Source organism: Miscanthus floridulus, chromosome 17, assembly GCF_019320115.1.
Source record: "Miscanthus floridulus cultivar M001 chromosome 17, ASM1932011v1, whole genome shotgun sequence".
NCBI lineage: Eukaryota > Viridiplantae > Streptophyta > Magnoliopsida > Poales > Poaceae > Miscanthus > Miscanthus floridulus.
Window position 1 is genome coordinate 98,563,815 of NC_089596.1, and position 23,173 is coordinate 98,586,987.

The window sequence follows — 23,173 nt, forward strand, 5'->3', positions numbered from 1 at the left end:
GGTCGCCTAGTCGGTCCCATGGCAACTAGGTTCAACTGTATGATTTGTAAACATCGCCATGGAATAGTGATATCATCTGCCTTACACACAGGAAGTGCACTGAAACTTGAGATACAAAATCACTTATCCCACACAAAAGACGAGGCGAATTACCATCCCTGAAAGAGAGGAGCTAGGCAGCTAGCACATGAGAATTGAGAAGAATACTGCTCACCAATTAGCAACAGAGTTAATAAAAGGTAATAATAATCCTAAATCAGGATCCAAATACTTGCCCAACTTGTGTAGTATTGTCTTTCGTATACATGCACGTGATTTTTGCTGCAACCAATGCAAAAAGAAACATCGATCGGGAAAGTAAACAGCTATTTTTTAGTATATATGTAACCTCCTCTATATTTCCCTTGCAACAATGATAAGACTTGTCAAGAACCGACTATAAAAACATTTCATATCCACTTGACTTTTCTTAGGAACTGACTGTGGAAACCATTTCATACTCTCTTGTCTTCCTGTTCTTCGAACAAAGGAAGAAAGCTCCTCCACGCCACTGCTGAAAGAAGAGAAGCACCGACAGTAGCAGTGCTCCGCAAGGTATGACGATGTCCCAAGCGAGGCTGAAGAGATCATCATGAGGGCTTGCATACATGTAAGATGGCCTCAAACTGGGCACAAAATGCTGTCTCCTGAACACATCATACACATGAGGCAGGGCACGGATTAAGGTGCTTCCAATATAGAACCCTGGGGAAAGGGCTCTAACTTTGGAATCTGAGAACACATTTAGGATCACTTGAGGGAACAAGAACCCATCGAGTATCAATCCACAATAAGACACAAGGTCCTCCCAGAATGCATGCTCAATTGGCTTCAAGTGGACAACCTGCCTTAGCATTCTTCGGCTGTGGTTCGACCTCATGTGAACAACCCAAGTAATAACTCCCCCAATGATGTACAGTGGCAAGCATATCCAGAGGACTTTCTTCTCAGCGGCCCATGACTCAGCTTTGCTGACATCCACAGATCGTGCAGACCAAGCCAGCTGAAGAAGCCGCAACTGTAGCAGAAAGGTTATCATGGTAATGATTCGCACCATAACTTCATTCACTTCAAGCCATCCGCCACCTGAAAGTGGAACAGTCTGTTTGTTGCTGTTCTTGAAGAGAGCGTCAAAGTTCAGCACAAGAGGGATCATGTAGCCCAAAGCCAGAACAACAAGCATGGTGATAGACATGGCAGGAAGCGCTTCAGGGACCTTTTTGACATGAAATAGCTGCACAGCAATGAAGATGCATGCTAGTGTCATAGAGATCAAGGCCATGGTGCTCTCTAAGTCCATTCTCCATATTGATTCATCCACTTGCTCTACATACATCCCATATGAAGCAATGTCCAGTGTTTCAAAGAAAAGAGGGTCAGTCTTCTTCCTCAAGCTTTTGATTGTCCCCTTCACATGCTGTGCAACTTTTGCATCCAAAGAAGAAAACTGAGCAGTCACCAGAATTTCACAATCTGACGAGACATTAAGCTCTCGACAAGCGATCATGCAAAGGGAACCTGTCTTAGTATCATAAACACCCTCAGCAGAGATATGTCGACGATTGAATGATTCTAGAGACCAATTCCCAACATAGTAGATATCATAGCTGACATTAAGCAATCTTTGCTTCATCTCGGCTGTGACATGATGAGAAAAGGGATCTTGAACCACCAAAGAGTTGCCATCAAACAACATTGACCCAATTGTGACAGGTGAGGCATATCCAGAGCCGCCTCCTTTCTTCACGAAAAAACGGAACACCAAGTCTCGGTATGAATTACTGTCTGGGAACTTTCCTTTCCTGTTCTTGTTCAATCCAGATTTCTCATAGTGCTTCAGAGCCTCAACCACCTTAGTGTAATTATACTTCAAACCAGAAAGATTGCCCCTATAGTTGGGAGTGATTGCACTAGAACCTGCAGCAATGGCCTCACCACTTTCCAGACTTGCATTCCAGACCAGACCAGCAGAAAAGCTCCGATGCTGTAACGACCACACTGCGGGGAACCAGAAGCTCATCCCAATTCCACACTCACCCACTGCCAAATCTGCACGGGATGGCCCCGACTTCACCACGTGACACCCTTTGAGACAAAGCCGGCTGCTCTTCTGATCCCAGAACCCATCCACCACGACAGCCTTCTCGCCCAGCATGAAGTGGTACCTTGATACCTCCGTCTGGTTAGTGAACGCCACATAAGCACGGACAGCGCCATCATCGTTGCAGTGCATCCGGTTGACATACATGTAGTTTTGGTGAATCCCCAGTGAAGATGCGGTCGACTCGCTGCCACTCGGGTAGTCCAACCTGAATGGCGATTTGAGCATGGAACTGAGGTGGGCGCACGAGAAAATCTTATTCTCGAACACCTGGAGCGCGTCGAGCCTCCCTGCAGGTGGAGGCGGGCAGGAGGCGCTCTCCCCGTACGCGTAGCCCTCCTGGGCGTAGGCGACAAGTGAGATGGGCTCGATGGGGTTGATGGTGTCGACGTTCTCGAGGCGACCGGTGACGAAGGGCCGCGTCACGTTGGCGGGGCTGGGGAAACCGAGGCGGAGCACGACGGGGAGGAATTGCACGGGCGTGCCGTCGCCAGAGCGCCCGGACCCGGTACCGACCATGCAGAGGTCCCCGGACGCGGTGGAGTAGTAGCCCTCCAGGCCGAAGGTGATGGAGCCGCGCCGCCCCGTGAAGCGCGGGAGGCGCGGGCGGAAGTGGCGCGTGCGGCCATCGTACTCGAAGAGGTTCCGGCCGCCGCGGTCGCGGAACAGGCGGCGCCCGCCGGAGACGGTGAAAGTGGCGGAGACGTGGAGGAGCGAGGCGTTGGTGGTGCGGGCGACGGAGGAGGGGAGCAGCGAGAAGGAGCGCGGCTGGGAGGAGATGTCGGAGCCGAAGATGCGGTCCCCGCCGTCGAAGTACCCGGTGGAGACCTCGGGGACGGGGACCCGGGCGTCGGGCCCGAGCGCCGAAACTTGGCCGCCGGGCAGGTCGAGCGCGGACGGGAGGTTGGGGCAGTGGTGGGTGTAGGAGAGGGCGGACAGGGAGATATCCGCCGCGGCGGCGGCGGGGATCAGGAGTAGAAGCAGGAGGGGGAGGACGAGGAGCGGGTGGTGGCTAGGGTTAGCGCTCGGTGGCGCCATTTGGGAGGTGGAGAGGAAGCGGGGAGTGAGATCTCGTCTCCCCCTCCCCTCGCCCGTCTTCTGGTTTGTGTTCGGGGAAGGAGAGAGGACGATGGGGGAGGAGAAGAGCGGCGGTAGGTAGGCTTGACTTCGCGGGTTTAAGCTGTCGATGTGTTCGATGAGAATTTTTTTTCTTGTTTTTTTCTTTCGTTTTTTCATGGATTCGATGGGAATTTTGCTCTCTCTTTTTTTCTTTTTTTACCAGGAATGACTGATTTTTGTTACTGTTTTCTCTGTAAAAAGAATATAATTCTAGATGCGTTCTTAGTTAAAGTATCTAAGATTTAACCAAACAAATAGGTAAAATGATTAATATCTATGACACCAAATGAGTATATAGTATAAAAATATGTCTTGTGACAAATATAATATATTTATTTAATATTATAAATATTGATATTTTTATTTATAGTCAGTCAAACTCAAGATATTTTAACTTAGTACTATGTTGAAATTGTACTCTTTTTCGATAGAGTGAATACCGTACTAGGATTCACTGCAGGCAGTGATTTATTCATCATTCATAGAGTTGCTACGTATTAATTTACATTTTCCCATAGTTGTTGATGCAACTTGACCTTATTTTACAATCTTGTAAAAATCCACTGTACAGAACCCTGCTAAGGCAACCATTTTTAAGAGGCTCTAAAATTCTCGTCCAAGGCTCCGAGCCTTTACTCCCCATGGCTCTAAAGAGACCTCCTATTTTTGTTGGTGTTATTTTCATTCATCTGTAGTCCATCATGCTACCGGCTTTAGTCATCCGAGGAAGCATCATCAGTCGTAGATCTAGCCCCTCTTTCGGCCAGACCTACCCTCCTCAACCTATAGTGGCCCGAGGTCCGCCTCGCAACTACCTTCTTTCCCGTTCCAAGTTCAGTCCATAGTTCCTGGTGGTGCCTAACCCTGTGTTGAGCTTCTCCCTAAGCTTGCCCCCTCCCAAGCGGCGCTCCTCGCCAATCAACACTCTCCTCGGGTTTGGCCCCTTAGCGAGAGTAAACCTGAGCATGGCCACTTGACTTGACCCGCCCAAAAAAATCTGATTTGTCTTGACATAGCAAGTGTATCGATGGCCCTTAGTTGTTTATCTATAACCCTAGCTAACATAGAAATTACCGAAAAAAACTCGAGAAATAGCCCAACTAGACTTGGCTCGATGTGTCCGTCAGGTTGGCAAGGGCCAAAATTGACCTAACATTATTTTTTCTGTCCAACCCATCGTGGCATTTGGACAAGTCTAACCGAGAACACTCCCGATGATGACTCTCCAAGGTATGAAGCTCCTGTATTTTGTTGCAAAAAATTAATGCCGCCCATAGAATAGAACTGGTGAAATTGGTGAATGAGAAGATGGGAATTCCCTTCCTTTGTTCATGGATTGGGTGGGAAATTTTCTTTTTCCCTTTTTTTATGACCAAAGTGACAGGCTTTTTAGATCCATTGGGGGTGACGAGTGATTATTATGCTTTTGTTAGATCTATCGGGGTAGTGATGTACTATTCATCTGATCATATTGTCGCCTGTATGTAAAGTTGGTTGGGGTAGTAATTTGCATCCACCCATGCGGTGGGCGTTATGGAGCATGTGCCCAGTTGCCAGTTGGCCAGTTGGGGGCAGAAAAATCAGGGAGAAAATAAAGAACTGATTACCTGAAACAAGCGTGCATGGGCTAGAGATAGACCACTATAGTGTGAGCAACCAAACTATAACCCCGTTCGCATTCGCCGAAAAAACAAGTCAAAATACTGTTTCGACTGATTTGTTGTGAGAAAAAAACACTAGTTCCACCTGAAAAAACAAGCTGAAAAGTACGGATTATAACACAAGCGAACAGGGCCAAACCAGCAAAGGCTCGCAGTTCATGCTTGTTCAGACTCCAGATGGTGCGTACGTAGCCGGGGCTGCGGCGGCAAATCCTGGTGGTAAAAGCAGCTCGTCCAGTCGTCCTTCGTCCGAGTGCATCTCTCCCTGTGGACGGCAGCGCGCGAGCGCAGGACAGGAAACCGGAGCATCATCGTCATACGATAAATGAACAGTTACAGTGGCAGGCACACCGAGCCTGACAGCCTGAGGTAACGAGATCACACGAACGAATTAGGCAGGAATCGCCTGATCAACCTCATTTTGATATCCAAAATGGTGGTCCCAATCATATCCCGACACAAGCTGCCGAGCTGCGGACGACGGCTCCGCAGATATAAGCAGCACATACATACCCTTACAGGCTATACAGCTACGGTAGAATGGTGTCCCTAAACGCCGAATATGTCGCTTATGTTTTACCAGAAAAGCTAGACAGGGATATTTACATAAACTACCTACAGAAAGCAGTTAGATGCTCGGCAGCTCAGGCATTAACTTGCTGTGTGGCGGTGTGGGGTAGGAGCCGTAGCTTGAATAGTTAAGTTTATTTCATAGAGCAAGCCGACTCTGCCTTACAGCCTCAGTGTGGTGTCCGCTGCGGATGTGGAAGCTCCAGATCTTGCCTTCTCGGTGAGGAACTTGTCACAGTCCGCGCCCATCGCAGTGAACTCCATCAGAAGTTCCTCAACAAGTCTCTTCAGTGACTGCTTGAACCTCACTGAGCAGCTCGTATCACCCTCATCGACGTCCTGCACTCCATCACCAGAAAGGCATCCAACCTGGGCACCATCCAGGTAGGCTCTGCAAGCTACAAGGATGATGCGCCCATACTTGCGGAAATGGCCAGCAACAAAATCCTCGAAATTCTGCGGGCAGTACATCCATGTTAGATTTGCATATGAAAGCATAGACGGCTAAACAAACAATAGTTCTATCACAACAGGTACTATACTACAAATCAAATCTCCATGTTCGAGCGGTTAAGCCCCATATTCAGCAAGCTTGCCATTGTTATATTGGTTTCGAAAAGCTCAGTAATACTACTGAAACAAGTAGTATTCCCATAATTAGAACAATAACAGAGGCATACCTTTGGTGGATTTCGAAGAGAGTACAACATCGTCCTGCAGGATAGCAGGAACGTATCTTCATTATATGTCAGGGATTTCTTCTCCCCATGAGCTGTGTTAGCATGCATAGCATAGCCAGGCTCATTGAAATAAGGTTTTGCATTCAAAACCAAAGCTTGAATAGAGACCAGGACCTGCAGCATAGTTGAATTGGCTGGATTCCACTTCTCACATCCATTGCCAGTCCAGGTGTTTAGGAGGCTAAGGCACACCTTCCCACAAGCATACAAGTTTGGATTAAGCCGCAAACCACCAGCACGGTAATTCACCATCTGTATAGAATCAACTGATCATCCCATGATCCATAAAGCAAAATGAAGAAACAAGGAAAATAATTAATTGATATACAAGTGCAAGTCAAGAAAATATTACCGGTGGTACATTTGGATACTGAGGAGGGAAGTAAATGTCAAAGAAGAAGAGACTGTCATGGTAAGGAGTACCAGCTGGTCCCATAATGACAGCTCTAAGCAGGTCCATTCTATCCTCATATGCCCTCACAAATATAGTATCTATTCAATTTGGAGAAAAATACAAATTAGAATATTTTCTTGAAAGCAGACAAGTGAGATTATAAACATTCTTGGCCCTTATGAATAGAGCCTTCAAAGTTCTAAAAACAGTAAGAAAATGTTCTCAAGACAAAAGAAGCATTTCAACTAACACAAAGGCATGGTTGCACCAAGTGTGGCACTATTAAAAAACACTAATGCGACCAATTCATAAAATTACGTTATAGTAAGCAACAGCTACCTACCTGGCAAATCTTTCTCTAGGACTTTCCACTCATGCTGAATACGTTTCACCCAGTCTTTTGATGGCTGTTAAAATAATTTTTTGAGTACTGAACTGAACCAAGACAATAAATGATAGCAAGGGCAGGACAAAAAGAAAGTTACCTTTTTTACCACCTGAACCTTTCTCTTTTCTGGCTTTGAATAATAATGATCACTATGATCATCAACAGTATCAAATCTTTTGAAGGCCTTGTATTTTTCTTCGATTTTATCATCTACAGCCTTAGTGGGTTTGGTCTTATTTGCAATCTCAATAGCAGTCTTCTGCATCCACGGTAAAGAAGCCTCCAAACCAGGTGGAACATCAAGGTTATCAAACTTGGCAGACAAACCAAATTTAAACTCACTTTCAATAAGTGGAGCATCATAACCATCATCCTCAAACTCATCTTCATCATAAGCATAGTCTTCTTCAAATCCCTCATAGGGGTAGTCATCAGAATAGTTGTAAACTGACTCATCTTGAAACACTTTGAGGTCAGCCCAGGAATTGGTATGTTTTGGAGCATATGTGCTTGGGCCAGGGCAGTCCTGAATCCAACCACTCTGAATTTATTTACACAGAAAAGAATCTGTCTGAGCTTGCATGGTATAAAAGCAAATAATATGAGAAAGAAAAAGATACGAGGCAATTTACCTTGTCATGCTTTGGCCAATTCATAGGGCATACAACAGTTTGCTTATTCTTGTCCACTGGTGCTTTATCACCAATAATTATGACTCCATCAGGATCATCGTCATCAATTTCAATTACTTCTTGAGGTACAACCTATTGTTCAAGCAAGCATAAATTTCAGAAGAAAATGCATCAATTAGTAGTTTCTAGAACTGCAATTCAGTTCTGCAAGCAACACTCTTTCGACACAGTATAATTGTAACATGAAATGTGCTCAGAAGCTATTAATTTGCCATAATAAAACAAGAGCATTTGTTTGTCATAATTTTAACATTCACCCTGTGTACCTAAAGAACAGAAATTATGCCACATGTAATGATTCATGAAGATATTTCAGACAGTTTTAAAAAAGGAAATGACAGCATAAAAGGGGGAACAATCCAGCAGCTATGAACTTTTAACCTCATATATGCACTTGACAAATGCCACTGTCATTGTCAATTCGTTAGCATATTAACCACACCATGCCTATGTCTATGAGACTATGGCAGAATGCGCCTATTAGTCAGCACTTGGTAGATATAACGAAAAGGCACAGAATTAAAGAAACCCAAAGGAGAGTTCTGCATAAACCCCCCATGTGGTCACTTGGATTTTGAAGGGCTCAATAGTAAAATGCAGATAATTTCCTTTTTCTGACAATCTTTCTAGAACAGAAACAATGCAGAGAAACCAGGAAAGAGGGGGGGAGGGGGGGGGGGGGGGGGGTGCTGACATAGATGTAGTTGTGACATGTGTGCACAATGCATATGGTATATGTCTTTATTTGGAGAGAAAAATGGCAGTTCAAAATAGCTTCTTCATACAACTTTATGAACAAAAAAATATTCAAGGAATGACAAGATTACTAGGGCATCAATAAAATTTATGAAATGTTTTCAGCACTTTTACTTAGGAGGTGCATTTTTCGGTGTCACAGATCTCAAAGCTTATTTCAGACCAGCATTTCTCCAAATGAAATCTTTGGCAGCAATATATATATATATATATAAATATATATATATATATAAAGGTGCATATGAGTACATGTACAGCCAGGTGGCTGGCCAGGAATATGCCATCCACAATAGAATTCACTTGTTTGTCAGTGTAACATATTGAAAATAAGATGGCTACTGTGATTACCAAAGAAAGGAAAAATCTAACGTCTGTTGGGTGATGAAGACTGTCATAAGTCCACAAAAAGGATCAAGGACCTGATGAATCAAATGAAGATGCAAGGGGAACCGAACTAATATTATTAGAGGTAGTTTAGTATTCTTATGTGTGCATTGTCATGATGTAATTCTTCTTTCTCATGCTGATTGTTCTCTAAGAAACTAAGAGTTCTTGTTCCCATGAATTCGTTCAGGGAGTCGGTAAGCTCTTTTTCTTTTTTTTTCTTTTTGCTAGAGAACATACTGCGATTTTTTTTTTTAATTCCACTAGTTCCATACTTCCATGGTTGACTACTACACCAATAAGATGGATTACCAAATGAACACTTTACAACACATCACACCTTTATTCAAATATGTGACACATGAATTAACTTATCAACTGCAATCTGCAATTGTACAACCATCAGGCCTAATCAGAATTCACTATTTCCTTAGCACAATAAAGAAAATCAACCAGACCAATCTCAAGGTATCCAGATTTATAGACAAGCAATATGAATTCTGCACAGCCTGAGACCCTCATTTTCACTTGGCACTCAATCATCGTAGGAGGAACAAATAACCTAACCATTCTCCCAGTACAATCCAGTGGGCATCAACAGACCGCGTCAACCATCCCACACGCACCACAAACCACAACTCCCGATTCCAAAACAGCGACGGTAACAAAACTAGGCGCAGCGAACAAAGGAGGAGGCGATTTAGACATCACCTGGCTCCGCTTCCTCTTGTGGTGGCTAGGGGCCCACCCCGCAGCCGCGGCCGGAGACACCTCGACCACGTCGGGGTCATCGAACGACGAACTGCCCGCGCAGAGGTAACTCCTGCGACGGGTACCGGAACGGCAGACAAGCAAATCCGCATCAGAATTGAAGGAAGGGGGGCGAGACGGGAGGAGGTGAGGGGGCAGATAGATCGGCGACGGGAGTGACTCACTTGGAGGCGCGGGTCTTCATCGGGGGCGCAGCAATGCGATCGCCGCCGATGGGTAGCGCCGGCGGTCGCCGTTATGGTTCCGACGATGTGGGTGGGGGAGGAGGGTCTGGGTGGATGAGTGCGGCGGCGGAGACTGAGGAGAGACGGGAATTTTGTTTATTTATACAGAAAAAATGGATTTTTCGAAGAGAAGGACCGGCCCGAAGTATATAGAGAGAATTTCTTATTTGTCCTTGAAACTTGCTTTTCTTCCTGGACCATGGAACAAATTTTCTTACTTATTTGGCCTCACTTAAACTTTTGATTTTTAATCTGGCCTTACTGTCAGTTACGGTCTCTAACAGCGTTAAGTGGTACATGAAATGACCAACTTACCCCTTAGATATTACGAGGAACCAAAGAGCATTTGTGGGGTTTGGTGCTTGATTGTTCCATGCTAATTTGCCTGCTCAAAGTTGTTTATAGTAGCGTTTGCATCACTAATGCCAGCAGTGGTTCCAGAGGCCATGGAAAAAAAAGCAACATACTATCCTTTCCACAACCGGACTGAGATTCGGTAACGTTGCTCTTGCAAGTCACAACGTAACTTTCGGGTATGTATGCGACGTCGAAGCAACATCTGACGGCTCCAAGAAACTTGCCTCACCTTTTCACGCTCAACCCCCTACGATGAGCCGCTGCAGGCCGTCGCCCGCTGCCCTCCCGCACCTCGTGTCTCCATTGCCCAAGTCCTACACCGTGCGCCGCGCCAGTGACGCTGCAGCCGTCCGGCACCGCACGCTGCGTTGTTGTAGCCCTCCTGCGCCTGCACCACCACCGCCATCCTGTGCTGGAAGAGCGATACTAGGACCACGCGTCGGAGTTGACAGTTGTGACTGCGGTAGCCGCAGCCGATAGGCCCGGAGGCTAACCTCATGCTCTTCCTACAGTTCGCCATCGTAATGAACCGAACCAGCTCATCCGTGGTCGTCCGGACCTCCTCCCTGCTGCGTCCCGTTGGCGGCGTGCGAGCGGGATGTCTATGGCCAGCGCGGCAAGTGTGCACGACTGGCGTGGTGAGCTCGCGGCCAGCGTGTGGGGTGGGGTGGGAGTGGCTGGCCGGCATGTGGGCACAAGGCACGGCGAGCGAGCGGCCAGTGCGTGGGGTGGCATGGCGAGTGGCTGGTCGGCGTGTGGGCACAGGGCATGGCGAGCGGGCGGCCATCGCGGGCACAACATGCAACTGAGCGCAGTGAGACCATTGTGGAGAACTACACAGCGAGCGGCGGCCAGTCGCAGACATGAGATGCGGCGAGCGTGCGCCGCCATCAGCAGAGGGCGGCGCGGCGAACCTACGTGGCTGGCAGTGGCGAGCTCGCGGCCAGCACTATGTGCGTGCACGGCCAGCGTGGAGGGTGGCAGTGGCGAGCGGGCGGCCGGCGTGGGCACACAGCTTGGCGAGCGGGCGGCCGCGGCTGGAGCGAAGGTCAGCACAGTGAGTGGGGCGGCCGACGCCATGACGATGGGTCTCCTTCGAAGAGGCGCACTCCAGGAGAGGACACGAGGTAGGAGTTGGAACGGCGGCCCCAGCGCTGAACGACGGAACGGGGAGGTTGCGCCCACGCCACTGGCACTCCAGCGACAATCAATGGATGGCAGCACACGTGGACCAAGCCTACCCGTTGAATGCTGACTTGGGTCTTGGGTCAGCAGGCGAGGCCGTGCTCGGGACGGCTGATGCTGTAGACTACAGTTCACGGCTAGCAGACGAGGTGCTCCCTGCGCCTGGCTGGCGGTCGCCGAACTAGCTCCTCCGTGGTCGTCCGGCCATGATGCGTCCCATTAGCGGCGTGAGGCACAGGAGGTCTGCGGCGGCGAGGCGCGTCGCAGGAGAGCTGGCGGCGTGAAAGCGTGAAACGCGTGGACGAACGGCGACGCGGCCCCTAGCAAAAAAACATGAGCTCCTCTTGGTCTGGACTCCACCACCGCTGCCTACCGCACGTGGCCCCTGGCAAAGCCGCTCCTCCCATAGAGCCTACCGCTGCGCCTGGCGTCCGCCACCGCCCGTGGCCCCGTCAGTGCCTCGCTGTCTACCGCCCGCGCCCTAGCAAAGCCATGCGCCGCCACCTGCCCTATGCCTCCCTTGGCCCCCGAGAAATCACACCTATTGCCACGCCTGCCTATTTTGCTTTTCCATTTGTTGATTGTCATTGGCGATGTGTTCAAGAAATCTAGAAAGGATCCCCGCACACGATTGTCGTTGGCCTCCATTTAGCACGAGCTGGCGCCCCCTAGTGCCTAGCATGCGCTGCTCAGGCTGCCGACTAGCGCCCAGGCCGCACCTGCCCCCTAGGTCATGCCACGCCGCCTTGTGCCCTGGCTACGTCGCTCGGCCTGCCGCCCTGTCGCACGCCAAGCCACCGCTGCCACCGCTAGGGTTGAGAAGGGAGAGTGGGAGGGAGACGGGATAGATGGAGGAGATGACATGAAGGAGAGACATGCCTGACTCCTTGGGCCTTGTAATATCCCAGGGACATTTTTGTCAGTTTAACAAAAACCTTACAGGTCAATCTTGATCAACTTGGATGGAGGTGACGGTAAGGCCAGATTAGAAATCAAAAGTTCAAGTGAGACCAAATAGATAAGAAAATTTGTTTCAGGGCCAAAAGAGAAAGACAAGTTTCAATCAGGGCCAAATAAGAAATTTTCTCAAGTATATATGGGCATGCAGCCGAGCCCGTTAGCCCAGCATGAGTCCCATTTTTTTTCCAGTCCAAGCATGACCTAGCCCGGTGGCCTAGCGGGCCCAGGCTAGCACGGCCCAAAGGAGTAGGCCATGCATGGGCCTTACCCTAGGCACAACATGCCAACACGGCATGGCCCGATCCATAGCGCATGGCCCGGTGACGGCCCCGAGTAAAGAGGCCCATGCCCCCACGGCCCACCCCTCAACCCTAACTCCCTTCTCCTCCCCCCACGCACGCGTAGCTCCTCCCCACGCCGCACTCGCTCGGGCACCACGGGCACCCCCTCCCTTCCCTCGCTCAATCGCTCCTCTTGCTCCTCACTCGTCCCCTGCTCCTTCTCCACGACGACGCATCCCCCAACACCACCGAGCGTCAGAGGCCACCTCCTCTACACCTTCCGTACCACCGGGCGCCTCCTCCATGCCCCCAGCATTGGCCTCGAGCATGCTGGCGGCCGCCCAACTCCTCTATGTCTTCACAGTCATCCCCTCCTTCGCCAGCTACTTCGTCAGATCTATAGCATCAAGCGCCCGAGGGGCGAGCTCACCGGTGCCGCCAACTCCTCCACGCCCCCACATGGCGCACCACAAGCACCAGGCACCGCCCTTGCAGCGGCGGTGTCCTCTCGACCTCCCTTTTCCCTCTCTGCTCTCTCTCTCTCTCTCCGTCGGCACTAGGCTATGGGCCTGGCCCTGGCCTACGAGCCTGGCTGTGCTTTTTGGGCCAGGCGCGGCATGAAAAGTGGTCCAAAGGGTCGTGCTTGGGCCGTCGGCTAGGCATGATGAACAGAGAGGCACAGCCCGGCGGCACTGCCAGGCCTAGCCGTGCCATGCCTGATCGGGCTGTGCCTGCCATGGGCCCGTGCCGTGTCATGCCAGGCTGGCCCGTTGCCCATATATAGCCCGAAGGACATAAAGAGAACGTGAGAAAAGTAGTTTGGATATTTGGAAAAAAATAGAGATATATTTATTTTAAGGCCCGGTGCAGTAGTTGGGCCCCGTAGGCTCTCGCGGCTTTCTACATTCCAGTTCAGGCAATTAGCTTCGCACGGGGGACACAGGACACCTGGACCTTGGGAGGCTGGATCGTGGGCCCTAGGCTACTCACGTGTGGTGTGGTGGGTCAATAATAAAGCATAAACCACGTGTTCTCTAATATTTTAAGACTAATCGTGTGAGAATTAGAAGGCGACTGATGCATCGATCAAAGTAAATCTCCTAGGAACAAAACTAAAATAATCGAATGGTGCGACAATCGGTCGGGTCATGGCTCTGCCTTCGACGTGCGCCATGATCGTTCGCGCTCACACACGCACACGGAAGGAAACCTCGCGCAAACTCCTCACCATCTCAGGAAGGAAACCTCACGCCTCGCCATCTCGGGAAGGAAACCTTGCGGCCTCCCTCATCCTGTGACTCATCGATCTTAGGCGGCAGTCATCACCATCGCGTGGCCTCCCTCATCCTCGCTCATCGGGTAGGCACCCGGTGCTAGTGTTCTACCACGGCGGCATGTTCATGATCGAGTCGACGTTCACGCCGCTGTACCACGGTACCTAAACGGGTGACGTCGAAGGCGCGCGTGGTGGCGGTGTCCACGGAGTACCTGCCTAGCGTCGGAGCACTGGCTGCCGACGACATACGACGACTCATGGCAGGCGCTCAACTGGGAGGCCTGAAACGCTGCGTCCGGGCTGGAGCCATGGCTACAGGACCAGGCCAACATGCTGGCTCTTCGTCGCCGGGGATAGCGTCGGCGCCAACATCACGCACAACATGGCCATGCGCGCGGGGGGCATGGAGGAGGGCGTGCGGTGGCTGGACGGTGACATAGCCATCACGGGGCTCCTGCTCCTAGACCCTTACTTCTAGGGGAAGCAGCCGGTGGCCGGGGAGACGACGGACCCGACGAGGCAGCACTAGTACGAGGCGACGTGGTCCTTCATCTATGGCAGGCGGTATGACATCGACGACCCACGGGTGGACCCGCTATCGATGCCAGCGTCATAGTGGCGGAAGCTGGCGTGCTCGCGTGTGGCGGTCACATCATCGGGCCTAGACGACTTCTAGCCGCGCGGCCTTGGCGTATGTGGTGGTGCTCAACGATAGCATGTGGGACAGGGACATCGAGCAGTATGAGACGCCCGGCGAGCAGCACGTCTACTTCCTGGATAGGCCCAAGGACCCCAACTCCATCAAGGAGCTAGCCTTCATCACCGGCTTCCTCACCTAGGAGTAGAGTAGGTAGCCATCATGGCAAGGGCCAATCGTGAGGATTGCTGGTTGTGGTACATGATTAATTAATAGAGATTATTATTATTGCTAGCACCGTAGCATGTTCTTTTTGTTTTTTGTGTGTTTGGATCTTGATAGGGTTCTTGAGAGTTGATGATGATTTGGTTGATGGCGAGCACGTGAATCTAGGGGATGGTAGCTCACCACACCTCTGACAGCATGCTGTCGCATGTTCGCTTCAGTTTCTACCGGCGACCTGATGCAAGTGGAGCTGGTCCACCCGGTGGCCTCGGGAGGAGAAAGGTTCGCGGTGCGCGTGCTCGACGATTGCGGGGAGATGTGGGAGGCCATGGAAGACATCAGCGACGCTGCTATGCTCGTGGACACGGCGGGCGCCGTGGCCGTGTCCACCAGGTTGTGTCCCTGCGCTGAGGCCCAACACCGTGTACTATGCCGTGGCGTGGGTGTGGGCGTATAGCCTCGCATGGCAAGCACAAGCGTATCAAGGTCGTGGAGGTGCTCCTGACCACCAATAGGTATAGGGCGCTGTGCATTCTGGTTAGCGCCGGTGTACTCACAGCAGCGCCCGACTGGCCATGACTCATGAAGTCGTGATGCAAACAAATCCATTTGCTTGCTGCATTGGCATGCTTAGTTTGTGTCGAGTGCTCTATCAGTATGGGTTTTAGTGGTGCAGATGTACTATATATCGTCACGATACTGTTGAGTGGTTTTTCAGTGATGCATTCTATGTTTCAGGATTTGGATTCATCAAGACAAACTGGACAGATAGTGAAGTAGCAAACAATTTTGGTCTTGTAGTCATTCACGAATTTTGCAAACCTGGTAAGTTCACTTGCATCTCAGAGTAACTTCATTTTTAGGTCTTCCTCTACCATTGCTCCTGTCCGACAAATTCAATTTTGAAGTTTTGTTATTTGAAGTTACTCCTTTCAGTCTTGCATGCATGTTTCCGTCTACCACTATATGTTGGTCATCAATCTATAATATACTTGCTTGCATCACCGTGCGTTGGACATCTACACTATTTTTCACCATCAAATAGTAGTAGAAAGTTGAGCAGTAGCAGTTGGAATCTTTGTCAGCAGATGGTAATTCAATATCACGTTGTGGTCTGATATATAGTAGAAAATTGAGCAGTAGTAGTTGAAGTCATCGAAACTCTGAAAACTCCTTTTATATAATTGTAGACTTTATTAATATCTAATTTTCATTATGGTTTTAGTCATCCAATCATGACACTATGAAATACTAAGTAGAATTAGCCAACCAATAGTACACATAGAGCAACAAGTTCACCTCGTAAAATTATTGAGAGATTACATTCTTAACTGCACAATATATTTTATTTCATGAAGACTTATATAATATTGATATTGATGTTACCAACATCATGATAGTATATCTTTTAGATAACTGACACACGCTTCTGTTGCAATTCACGGGCATTTAACTATATTTTATAAAATGCCTCTACAAATTAAGTTACTTATTTTATATTGATTATATTCTATACACTGAAATGATAGATTATTCGATCTTCTGATCTTTTGTTGTTCATTCAACACTCCATATTTTATAGATTTGGTCAAGTGCCATTCAACTTTAAGTAAAATTTCACAAGTCTTGAATTAAGGTTATTTAGGACTGCATGCTTGGTTCAATGATTTATAAATTCTTGATGTAGAGCTAACAACTAAAGCAACAAATTCTTGTGCCGAGCTAACCATAAAAGCAAAGAGCAAGCAAAGATAAGGGTTAAAGCAAGGAATTCCTGTGCGAAGCAAACCATTAAATTAAGCAGCAAGCTTGTGCTTCAACAAGTTCCTATGCGGAGCTAATAGAGTTCTCTAGTGTTGAATCAGTGTTTTCCAATCCTGAATGAGTGTTTTCCAATCCTTTGTATACCATAAGTAGTCTGTATTATCCCTTGGTTCAGTAATAAATTGCAACAAGTTATCAAGATAATTTATTTTGGTTTAGTTAAACTTGTAATGATGATCCATTGTGCAACTACTGTCATGATAAATATATCTATGTTTGTCGGGTTCATAAACCTAGGGTCCCTAATGCACCTGCTTCCTAGCAAAAGCTCGGCCCAGCAGACGATGTTGTGAACGACGTACAACTCCTGGGCCGGCCCGAATACCTAATGATAGTCCAAAAAGGTGATCCAGCCTCTAACCGGAAGGCCTGGCCAAGGAGGGATGACGCTCGCTTCCGACTCCAACCCGCCTCTTCAACTGGAAGGCCTGACCAAGGAGGGGCGACAGCTATGTTTCGACTCTGACCCGCCTCTCCGACCGGAAGGCCTGGCCAAGGAGGGATGACGCTCACTTCCTGACTCCGACCCACCTCTCTGACCGGAAGGCCTGGCCAAGAAGGGACTGACGCTTACTTCTGACTCTGACCCACCTCTTCGACCAGAAGGCCTGGCCAAGGAGGGATGATGCTCGCTTCCGACTCTGACCCACCTCTTCGACCAGGAATACACCAAACCTCTGCCTGCATCTCTTCTCTAACTGGTGCGTTCAGAGCTGACTGGGAATGATCGAACTGGGGACACCCACTCAGTGAGGACCCAAGAAATCAGGTGGAGCAGATAAGGTAAGGCACACAAGTTAACCGCTAATACCAAGGATCGTATCCTGCACACCTGTAGGACAGTACTGTTAGGCCATGTCAGAAGGGTGCTTTGCAATCTTCTAACATGGTAGGACACAAATAGTGTTGTGGGCGCCGAAATTTATCATACAGTATGGTAGGACGCCTGACATTTACCATACCTAGAAGAACACGATGGAACCAACCACATGCATTCAGGGCATCAACAATATTGTAGGCATCGACAAATTGTCTCGTATCCGACGGCGTGGGCAACAAGACTAGGTAGCTCATGAAAGGATCAAGATGCCCAAGAGGGGGGGTGAATTAGGCTAATTCTAAAATTCTTTGCAATAATTAAACCCTACACTTAGCCCACTTCACCTCTTGTGGCTAGAATATGATTCTAATGATCCTACCGCACAAAAGTTTAGCAACCTAAGTTCTAATCCTACTCTAGCATGGCAATTCTAAGAATGTAAAGACAAGAATTGAATTGCTCAAAAGTAAATGCTCAAAGTAAAGAGAGGAGAAGGAACACGGAGATGTTTTGCCGAGGTATCAGAGAATCGCCACTCCCCACTAGTCCTCGTTGGAGCACCCGCGCAAGGGTGTAGCTCCCCCTTGATCCATGTAAGGATCAAGTGCTCTCTATGGGTTGATTCTTCGACACTCCATCGTGGTGAATCACCCTACAACCGCTTACAACTTGAGTTGGGTCATCCATAAGCTCCGCCGGATGATCACCAAACTCATAATCACAACTAAGCCATCTAGGTGATGGTGATCACCAAGAGTAATAAGCATGAACTCTCACTTGACCACAACAAACCTAATGAGAAGGGTAGATGCACACTTGCTACTCTCCTTGCACTAATGAGGCCTTAATCTTGTATTCTCAAATGTCAATCACCTCACTAGGCTCTTGCTCTCCAAAGCACTCTCAAGTGTGTTTCTCAGCTGATCAAATGGGCAAGAGACCTCCCTTGGATGAATAGAGGAAGTATTTATACCCCCTCATTCAAAACGAACCGTTAGGAGGTTGCATTAGTGTTCTGCAGGGTGACCTGAATGCTCTGGTCAGTTCTCACCGCCATAGAGCCGTTAAGTTGTGATCGGACTCTGACCTGCATCCGATCAGCACTAATCGGACGCGTCCGGTCACTAAAACCGCTCTCTAGACCCTTACTTATGTTGACCTGGATGCTGGAGCCCAGAGTCCAATCGCTTCGCTGTTCAGCGTCCGATCAGTAACTGAAACCTGACCAGCGTCCGGTTCAGCACTGACCAGACACGTTCGATTAGGATTCTCCCTCTCTAGAACCTTACTGGAGTTGACCAAACTCTAGCACCCAGTGTCCGATCACTTTACACTCAGCGTCTGGTCGTAACCTAGACGTCTTCTCCTTGATCAAATGAAAACTGACTGGACTCTACAGGCCAGCGTTCGATCACAACTGGATCAGCGTCTGGTCAACATTTGAGCCTCCATTCACTTCCAACTCGACAATATATGTGAATGAAGTTTGCTCCAATTGATCTTAGAGCTACTTCGGAGCTACCTAGTGCTAGATTTGACAAGTGTGCACCACACCTAACCTACTAGACTCACCTAGGTCAAGCTACTACTTCATACCCCCTTAATAGTATGGCCAAAGGAAAAACAAAGTCCTAAACTACTCTAAGTGTCTCTTCAACACCAAATGACACTTAGAACTAGTCCGTCCTTAACCTTGTCGTCCATCCTTTGAAAACCAAAATGATTTCCATCGTAGGGGCATGACAACCATGATTGCCCAATCAATTGTCATAACCATGGCCTAACTTAATTGCCTCTACAAAACACACATTAGTCATAGTAATCTCGTATTATCATTAATCACCAAAACCCAACTATGGGCCTAGATGCTTTCAATCTCCCCCTTTTTGGTGATTGATGACAATACGACCTCGAGTATGTGAAAGAGATGAGGTTTTCAACATGCTTGGTTCATATAAGCTTTTGACAATGAGACAAAGAAGTTAGACAAGCTTATATGACCCAAGCCAACATGGTGTACTCAATAGATATGAAATAAGCATGAGTACAAGAAATAAAGCTCATTTGAATCAGAGTAAAACGTAGAAGCAAAGCAAATGAGCATAACCAAGTGACATGACATATAAATAGACCAAAGTAGAGAGCACACATGTCACATATCACATAAATATCACATCACATAAATATCATGATCACACTTATGTAGTTCAATGCATGAAAGTAAACATGAATGCATAATAATGTATCACACATAAAAAGCCAAATGTAGTAAATAAGCTCCCTCTAGATATATCGCTCCCCCTAGATCTAATCATACCCTGATCCCTCTCCCCTTTGGCGTCAAGCAACAAAACCTAAGGGTTGGTCGGTGGGGCTAGGAGCAGATGAGTCAGGCGCTTGAGGTGCGATGAGTGATCTGAAACTGGGTAGCATCATCCTCTGATCCGGAGCTCTGAGTTGTCTAACCCTCTATCGCTGGAACTAAAGCTGAAGCTATCTAGGGTCAGATCTGGGACTGGTGTGGCCTAGGACTCTACAGGTATCACTGAAGCAGGCGGCTCTGATGATGCAATAGTTGAAGGGAGCATCTCTGTAATCCCAGTAATAGGAGCAACTATGGAAGGAGCAGGAACATGTAGCTCTAGCGATGTAGGCTGCTCTGTGAACTCACTGAATGTAGCACCAAGGCTCCTAGAGACTGGGGTGTCAGTCATAAGCACTGAGGAGCTCTGAAGCCAGTGTGAAGCCCGTGATAATAGGTGTGAAGGAAGGACCCTAGGCTAGCACTAGAGAAGCAAACCACTAGGACACCTGCTCTGTTGGTGAAGCAAACTATGTCGCTGGCTATCCCTGACTCTGAAACCCACTAGGCTATAAAGCTAGAGTCACTATGGTGGTGATAGGCTGACCAAGCTAAGGTGTAAGCTATGGCAGTGCAGACCCAATAGCAGTAACGACATGCTGCATGAACCCAAGTAACTGCTGCTACATCAGGAGCTGTTGCTGCATGGCCTGCTACTACTGCTGTATAGCCTGCTGCTGTCGCTAGAACTCATCCTATCTGGCCTGATCCTATGCAACGACTGCTGCAGTCTCCTGGGCCTGACATGCCTGATCCTGCCTCATCCGCTCAAGTATAGCAAGGAGAGTAGGTCTGTCTATGGTGGCTAGGGTGGAGCTGAGCCACCGACCTCACTATCATGTCATCGAGGAGGCATCTAAGGAATGGCCTGGTAGTCATCATCTGAACTATCACTGGGATTGCTCTAGATCGTACCCTCTTGCTGAGCATCTAGCTGCTCCTCCTCTATCGCTGCAATGCCCCTAATAATCTCATCCTGTTGGGCTACAGTCTATAGCACCTCTAGACGATAGCGTGGCTGACTAGGCATCCTCACTACACTATGGCGAAGCATCTAAGTCAGGTTATATGGTGGAAACTCTATAGTAGCTCCTGTATACTCGGCCATAGTCTCTGGGGACTTCACTTTAATTGCCTTATGAATAAAAAATGTAATTCAGTGACCATAAGGTAGCTGATGATGGTCTCTGAACCCCTCTGCAAGAGTATCCTCCATCTCTAATAATATGACATCCCAGATATTAAACACTGTTTATTGGATCAGAGAGTTCACCAACCATAATTGAATGTGAGTCAATCCCTCATGATAGCCCATCCTTGGAAGCAGGGTCCTCCTTATGATAGCATCAAGCAGCCTAGCTGTAGGAGTAAGATCCCTAGGTGTCTTGCTCAACCCCTCGCCAAAAGGCTCTATGAAGTAGGATCGGACCAAGTCTGTAGGAGGCACAAGACCTCCGTGAGGGCGTCTAGGAGGCTCTGTCTGACCGTAGTACACCTCATGTAGGCGAATGGGTGCCTCTAGAATCCTGAGGATCTCTCTAACCCTATAGCTCATCAGCCTGTAGTCACGGCCTCTAAATGCAAAGTGAATGAATCTGTGGCCCGGGTCAATCCAAAGTGAAGCATAGAACTCACAGACCCATGATAAAACATATCTGCCAGTCCATCCAAGTAAGTCTGTTAGCCCTAGTAGATAAGATAGGTGAGGGCGGATCTGCTCTCCTGCTGCTGTAATAACTGACTCAATGGAGCAAACTCGCTGAGATCTAAAAGCCACCCCACTGTTAAGATATACATTTTAGAAGTCCTCTTGCAGTGGTGCATAGAATCCCTCTAAAGCACGCTCATCCCTCCTTGGTGGGAACCAGTCCTCGAACTGCACAAACCTAAGCTGATGCACCTGCTTGGCTATGGCTACCCTCAAGTCGAGGTGAGTCACTAGAGGTAGACCCTATGGTCTGGGAGGCGGATGAGAACCCCTCCGCTGTGTCTCTGGCATCAGTGTCATCTGAGCATGAGTACGACTAGAGCATCGTAACTATGGCTGAGGTGCGCTCTAATTGCTTTGCTGGCTATGTCTACTGCTATGGCTCCCCCTGAGGCTAACTCTCCTCTAAAGTGACCTGTTGTCCTTCAAGCATGACAGTCCCAGCTGGACTACCATGATGACGCTCAACCTGCTCGATGGTGGCCTCTGAGCAGGTGAAAGCTGATCTGCTATGCGAACACCACTTCGAGCCCCTCCTCTCTCTGCATGCTCTACGGCAGCTACAACTACTACTGCTCTCTCAGTATCAGCATCTGCATACTTATGCTTCTTTATTGTAAGCTTCTTTGCCTTGCCTTTCACCTCAGCAGACAAGTGAGGTGGAGGCCTCGGATCCTCATCACCTGGACCACCTCTGGCATTCTTGACATGTGCCATTGCTAGAGCTGAAAAGAACAACTGCCACTGATAAGAATCAACTGCCAACTATCACTTCCGAGGCTTGGCCTCGATTCGTACTCGTGAGCTTTGCCCCGAGTTAACTGACAACTGCTAAAGTCACCTCAACAACACCGACTCACTGCATGATAGAATAGATCGGATATATGAATAATTACAATATACATCTAGAGATATGAAACCCTAAGAAGCAAGCATTAGATACGAAATTAGAGGTGATGGCTTGCTACCTGACGAACCGGCAAACCAAAGAGAAGAGGAATGAATCATGGGGAACCATCAGGAATCACCTAGGGTTAGGGTTTGATGCAGGGTGGTGTGGTGGCCGAGCAATGCGGTGAAGGGGCATGATGATGAAGGCGCTGGTGATGGCAGCTAGGGTTCTGGTCGTGGAGATGGTGGTGACGTTGATGTCGGCACGACGACGTGGAGCAGAGGCATGAGCATGGCGGTGCAGAGTAGAGGCATAGGAGTGTGTGGTGGTGGAGCATAGGTGCGGCGCTGCTGCGTGGCATGTCGGATGGCCGTGGGCAGGCGGCGCGGGAGATGGCACGGAGAGGGTGCGGTGGCTGTAGTGTGGGAGCGGTGAATCAATGCGGCGCGACTAGGGCACGGTAGTGCGGTGACTTGGGTGAGTGGCGGTGATGTCGACGTGGATGCGGGGTTAGGTCAGGCAGCGCGTACGGTAGTTGGATTATATGGTGGCCCCCGTGATGGATTAAGAAAGGAAATGAAATAGAGTCCTAGATCCAACCGACTTCTACTGATCGGACACTCCAGTGGCAATGACCGGACGCTCCGGTGGCAACGACCGGACGCTGCCACCCAGAGTCCAGTCGACTCTAGAGAGGTCCAAATCCCCTCAAGTCATGGCCGGACGCATTCGACCACCACTGACCGGACGCAGCCAGAGTTCGGTCAATCCTGTCTTCATCTTCTTCGTTTGACCAAACGTAGGATC

At 48.8% G+C, this 23,173-nt stretch overlaps 1 protein-coding gene and 1 pseudogene across 1 annotated transcript; one reads left to right on the plus strand and one right to left on the minus strand.

Annotated features, from left to right (window-relative positions):
* Positions 1–233: 233 nt before the first annotated feature.
* On the minus strand, positions 234–9,974 carry LOC136516065 (uncharacterized). Its single transcript, XM_066509470.1, has 9 exons — positions 9,780–9,974; positions 9,556–9,667; positions 7,645–7,776; positions 7,110–7,553; positions 6,968–7,031; positions 6,583–6,722; positions 6,171–6,482; positions 5,654–5,946; positions 234–3,305 (listed from the first exon to the last, which is right to left on the minus strand). The coding sequence occupies exons 1-9, from the start codon at positions 9,797–9,799 to the stop codon at positions 470–472; spliced, it is 4,353 nt and encodes a 1,450-aa protein (XP_066365567.1). The 5' UTR covers positions 9,800–9,974; the 3' UTR covers positions 234–469.
* Positions 9,975–11,059: 1,085 nt separating this feature from the next.
* LOC136516066 (probable carboxylesterase 2) lies at positions 11,060–14,737 on the plus strand (annotated as a pseudogene).
* Positions 14,738–23,173: the final 8,436 nt, after the last annotated feature.

What these genes read in the sequence shown, in the direction of transcription:
- LOC136516065 (XM_066509470.1), bottom strand. Translation starts at nt 9,799, where the DNA reads ATGAAGACCCGCGCCTCCAA. An exon ending in AGGTTCAGGTGGTAAAAAAG is followed by an intron (nt 7,032 to 7,109) that starts GTAACTTTCTTT and finishes TTATTTTAACAG; the next exon opens with CCATCAAAAGACTGGGTGAA. An exon ending in CTCTTCGAAATCCACCAAAG is followed by an intron (nt 5,947 to 6,170) that starts GTATGCCTCTGT and finishes TACTGCCCGCAG; the next exon opens with AATTTCGAGGATTTTGTTGC.